The sequence below is a fragment of the Brassica oleracea genome, chromosome C3 (genome assembly GCF_000695525.1).
Source record: "Brassica oleracea var. oleracea cultivar TO1000 chromosome C3, BOL, whole genome shotgun sequence".
Taxonomy (NCBI): domain Eukaryota; kingdom Viridiplantae; phylum Streptophyta; class Magnoliopsida; order Brassicales; family Brassicaceae; genus Brassica; species Brassica oleracea.
Window position 1 is genome coordinate 57368249 of NC_027750.1, and position 5999 is coordinate 57374247.

The 5999-nt window shown below is 34.0% G+C and overlaps 1 protein-coding gene across 1 annotated transcript; it reads right to left on the bottom strand.

Moving 5' to 3' along the window:
* Positions 1-2094: 2094 nt before the first annotated feature.
* On the bottom strand, positions 2095-4312 carry LOC106331037 (endonuclease 3-like). Its single transcript, XM_013769396.1, has 9 exons — positions 4199-4312; positions 3434-3614; positions 3271-3345; positions 3144-3199; positions 2934-3017; positions 2743-2835; positions 2552-2619; positions 2364-2437; positions 2095-2255 (listed from the first exon to the last, which is right to left on the bottom strand). The coding sequence occupies exons 1-9, from the start codon at positions 4310-4312 to the stop codon at positions 2095-2097; spliced, it is 906 nt and encodes a 301-aa protein (XP_013624850.1).
* Positions 4313-5999: the final 1687 nt, after the last annotated feature.

Consider the following 5999-nt stretch of genomic DNA (forward strand, 5'->3'; position numbering starts at 1 on the left):
ATCTTCCTCATACATGTCCAGATCTTTCTTTTGTGATGGGTTTGCTTAGTCAATACATGCAGGAACCAAGAGAGTCTCACAATGCGTTACTGAAACAAGTGACGTGGTATCTGTGTGGAACTTATCGTATGGTTTATCATTCGAACGAGCGAGTGGTATGAGTTTGATCGGTTATAGTGACAGTAGCCATAATGCTGATGCAGACGATGGGAGAAGTACAACTGGCCACATCTTCTATTTTGAAAAGTGTCCTATTACTTGGTGTTCACAAAAACAAGAGACAGTAGCACTTTCATCTTGCGAGGCAGAAGTTATCGCAGCTACAAAAGCGGCAAAGAAATCAATTTGGCTTCAATAGCTTCTTGCTGAAGTAGGCAGAAGAAGATGTGAAAAGTAACCATTTTAATTGATAACAAGTCAGCAATAACACTCACCAAGAATCCAGTCTTTCATGGTCTAAGCAAACACATACATATGAGGTTTCATTTTATAAGAGAGTGTGCAGAGAATGAACAGGTAGAAGTGGAGCATGTTCCGACCGAGCAAAAAGCTGACATACTAACAAAATCACTTGGGAAACTGAGGTACTAAGAGATGAGGAGTTTCATTGGAGTTCAAAATCTGAAAGAAAGAGAATTCAAGCTTAAGGGGAAGAATGTTGGATTAAGCTTGAAATGACTTAAGGAGCAAGTTATCTATTTTCTACCGAGTTATAAATTAGGAAATAGAAAAATTTATAATGTTTAGGAGTTACCTAAACATTAGATGTCAAGTGCTTTTAGGATTTATATTATATATATATATATATATATATATAGATGCAAAGTTGTTGCATAGCATAAGTGTTTATGAGTGATTGAAAATTTAAGGGTTTGAGTGAATTTCTTTAAGAGATTAATAAGAGAGTTATTCTTATAAGTGAATTCTTAACTTTTTCTTAAAGTCGAGGTTTAATATATTTCACTAATCCAACCTATAGTTTTTTCTTAACGTTGGAAGTTTCAGATCTTAAACCTATAATCTCCTTCACATCTAAAATCAGCATTTAGAAATTTTTATTAAAGAATAACCCTCCATGCTAAAGGTAATTTGAACCCAAGATGCAAAGGATAATCAACTTTAGTTTAACCAAGAATCTGAAAATTTGATGAGAAAACAAGTTACAAACCGTTTCTTTACGTACATATCTGTACGACTTGTTTACCAAAAGAATAAAATCTATTCAACTTTTTGCTCATGGAACCATATCCTGCTTTTTTTCACAATCATAAGCAGCGTAAAACCTCTCTACAACGAGAATCATAAGCAGATTCAGAGGATGATGTAATCCACCCAATATAATCAGAAGACGAGCCAACGATTTGAAGCACAAGTACACTCCAGGGTCTGTGTTGAGGCACATCGGACATGTTTGGCCTTAATGTCCAAGACTTGGAGCATAAAAACAAAACCTTGACCCAGAGCTGATCCTAACGTCGAAAGAGCTCCGGGCTGGAAAAACATTTTGGCTCATTACCCTGTTAATTTATTAGAAAATATAGTATACAACTAATGGATTTTGAACTTGCTATCTTAAGAAGACTAGAGTGTTAAATTAGCAATTGAGTTAGTAACTTTTTAGCATAAATAATTTGCTCCTAAAATTCATAAAGATTTTGAAAACTATAATCACATTTATTACAAGATTAGCAACATTTAGGTGGAAGGAGAAACAAATGTTTGTGGATGAAACCAGATTAAATCCCAAATATCCGGTTTAGTGTTCGGCAAGTTGACCTTGGCTTTGTTTCCTTCTCTTCTTTTCGATGTTAGACTCCATATACCTATCTATGTCTATATATCACCAGCACAACTTGTGATCAAGGTTGGTAACTTCACTGAAATATGCAGTTTTCTACAAGTTACTTGATGCAAGCTAATAGCATTTGTTTCAAGTATCTTCTTCTTAGGTAAATGTGGATATTTTCGTTTACAGTTTGATATAGATTAATATTAATCAGAACAATATTAGCGCATAACATAACCTTAGCTTTCATTACATGACAGTTTAGGTTACTAATTATTAAAGTTAAGACTCAGAATAATAACAATGCATCACATAACCTTAATACCACCATTACATGAGAGTCTTAGTTTCATGCTGCAGCGAGCTTCTGAGTTGGAAGAAAAGATTCGGTTTAGAGTCGCTGCCAAGCGAATCCCGCCTTGTGCAATTCTCTTCTCTACAATGTACAGCCGAGAGAGGAAGTAGTAATCTTCAGAAAGAAATGTGAAACAAAATCAGAACATGATTGCATATTTGAAAGCTAAGATGATCTTGTTTCAAAGTGAATCATCTTTTTAATGCTCAAAAGTATGTATACCGCCTAAAGTAGTCCCTGTGGTAGCATCTTTGTAAGCATACTTGCAGGCAAGATCAATGCTTTCAGAAGCATATCTGACAACACCAAAAAACACACATAATCAACATTAATGGTGATTTAGAAAAGAAAGAAAGATATGGCAGCTAAAACAAAACCATATTTGCTTTGCTAAAGATAGGGATGCTTACCGATTTGGGCAGACTGTTTGGTGACCTGGACATGACTCCCATGACGGTACATCATTTGACCAGCCGTACTATATTAATTATTAAGACAGCAGTTAAAGACAAACAATTACTGTGATTTAAGTAATATCTTGGATGTGCTTAAACGTGGTGATGCTCTTAAACTGAAAAAAAGGAAGAAAGTAAGATCATACCTCGAGTTTGTTTAGAAGGGAATGAATCATGACTGAAAGGCTTGAATTGTAGTATTTCTTTAGAGCGGACTCAATTATCTTGTCATCGCAAACCTTCACAATCAACGTGACTCTTTTTATATATAATTATGATCATTAGAAGATATTAATGTATTAATTAGGATTTTGATGATCGACAAGAAAACACTTACACGGTGCAAATTAGTTTCTTGATTGTACCAATTGAGTTTGACATTGTTACCACCTTGATCTCCTTTAAAACCTTCATGCAAGGGCTGTGAACAGAAATCAAAATCCACATTAGGGACTAGCCATACTCTGTGCAGTTACTACTTTACACTAATCACAGTTGCAATGTGAATAGAGTAGCCTTAATTGCATATAGCCCAGTATTAATTAACCTGATGGACATCTCCCATAAAGTGTGACACGAACAGGAGAGCTTCTGTCAAGTTATCTGCAAACAAATTAGAAGAAGAGTAGTCACGCTATCCTCCATGTAACCTATACACTAAAAGTCTAACTCACAGTGGAACTGGAACACTAAATGGCTTACGTAATTGAAGATTGCTCCTGTCACACACTTGCCATTACGGCAGTCCCCTTCACATAAAAAGACAAGAAGAATTAACATTCTATTGCCAATATCAAAAAGAAACATGAATGAATATTTGCAAGAAAAGAAACACACGAGAATACTCATAGTTGCATTCGTAATTAGGTGTGTCAGCATAATGCAAAGCGTAAGTCCAATTCCACTCAGGGCGGCGTTTGATCTCATCAGGCCATGAGCAAACAGCTGCTAGTTCACCATTTGCATATGCAGGGAGAAGTTTCTTCACTGCAACTAGAGTATTTTTCTCAAAATAGCTCTACAAGGATTGAAAAAAGCATGGCATTATCAGAGATCACACAGGAAAAGGCAGTCAGATCCGGTCCTAAGATTTATGGAATTCAAACAATTACTAAACATATTTTTTTCTAATCATTTGGAGGTCGAACTATATGTCTATATATACAAATTAGCCATTAATATTTGGGAATTTTTCTTAAATAGTTTTTTTTTTAAAGTTTTTGTTCCAAAATAGTCTTAAAAATAACTAAAATAGCTTTTTTTATTTTAAATTTTAAATTTTTTTATTTTTAAAAATTTGAAACTTCATTCTCAAAACCTCACCTTCTTAGCTCTAAACCCTAAGTCTATACTAGTTAATCCTAGAATATAAACATATATTTACTTTTTAATAAAAAAAATTTTGGTCATTTTCTTTTTAAAAGTTATTTTGCGAAAATAAACTAAAAAGAACTATCTTAGAAAATTTTTCTTACTAATAATTTGGGAAAGCCATAAATGAATAGTTCATCTCGCGATGGCAAGAACGGGCTAATTTGCAAACAGCGTATCATATCTATATAATCACATAGATCATTCTTGTAGTAGTAAACAAAGTTTCACCTGAGCTATTTTGCAGACAGCGTAATGACCACCGACTCCCCAACTGAGAGCTCCATGGACGAGATGTGTAAGGAGGAGTATACTTGCGACCCACGTTCTCAATGATAAACCCATCTTGACAAAAAGAAAACAAATATTCCCTCTTTATTTTCAAAACTAGAAAGAGAGAACAATAAGAGGTAGAAGAACAAGGAGTATAAACCCATCTTGACAAAAAGAAAACAAATATTCCCTCTTTATTTTCAAAACTAGAAAGAGAGAACAAGAAGATGTAGAAGAACAAGGAGTTTCTCACCTTCCCACAGCCTTATGATTGGTTTTCCTTACTCTATACTTTTCATTGATGGGGATATATCATATATCTATGTAGAGATTGTAAATATTTAATTGTTGGGAGATTCAAAATAATTGCAAATGACACTCGCACTCTATATTCATACCTAATAATTTTTTGAAGTTCGTCCAACCGTCCATTAAACAAAATAACTTTTTTAAAAAATTAATAAAAACAATTTTGAATATGAAATTCATTATTTTTGCTAATAAAGAATTGTGATAGATGGGATTAAACATCATCATTGACATTGTAGGTAATAAAGAATGACCCAAAACGAGGGAGTACGTACGCTTCACATGACTTGCTCTCTCGTTGACTTCTTATACGTGTATATTTCACTAATCCAGCGTATGGTTTTTCTTTAACATTGGAAGTTTCAGATCTTAAACCTTGATCTCCTTCACATCTAAAATCAGCATTTAGAAATTTTGATTTACCGAATAACCCTCCACACTAAGGGTAATTCAAACCCAAGATACAAAGGATAATCAACTTTAGTTTAACCAAGAATCTGAAAATTTGATGAGCAAAACAAGTACCAAACCATTTCTTTGCATACAAATCCGTGTCTAGAGGATAGAGTGAAGAAGACTTCTTAATCACCTATGTTCTATTTCTAAAACATTAAAAAGTCTAGTTTTTGGTTGCATTAGTTTGTAAAGAAGCCTTTTTTGATCCGAATAAATTTAACATTATTTCAAAAAAAAAAAAAAAAATCTGTACGACTTGCTTACCAAAAGAAAAAATCTATACAACTTTTTGCTCATGGAATCATTTATTGCTTCTAGTTTTCACAATCATAAGCAGCCTAAAGCCCCTCTACAATGAGAATCATAGAAGATTCAGACGATGATATCCACACAATATAATCCGAAGACGAGCCAACGACTTGAAGCACCAGTGCACCCCAGGGTCTTTGCTTTGGCACATCTAGGGATGTTAACCTAGGGTAAAATAACCCAGTCCAGTCCAACCCACAAATAACCCAACCTAGTTTATACCTAACCTGCAAAAACCCAGAAACATCAAAGTTGAAATCCAAACCAGGAAAATAACCCAATATGGTATAGGTTTATCCGTGGGTATCCAAAGTATTATCTTATTTACTCTCAAGAACATGTAAAATATTAATATCATTAATGTGACCTTTAATATATAAACAAGATTTTACAATTTTATAGAAAACTTGTTTTAGCGCAAAAACTCGTTTACGATTTTGGCGGAAAAACTCGCTTTTTTGGAAAAAAAATTATTTTGCAAATTTTCTTTTTGCGGTTTTTGGTCGGTAATTTTTTTTTTTGTGGTTTTGGTTGGAAAACTCGATTTTTTCGGTTTGCGGGAAAAATAATCTTTCAGGTTTTGGCGGAAAAACTCGTTTTTGCGGTTTTGGCGGAAAAACTTGTTTTTACGGTTTTGGCGGGAAACATGTTTTCAATTTTGGCGGGAACAATCTTTTTGCGGTTT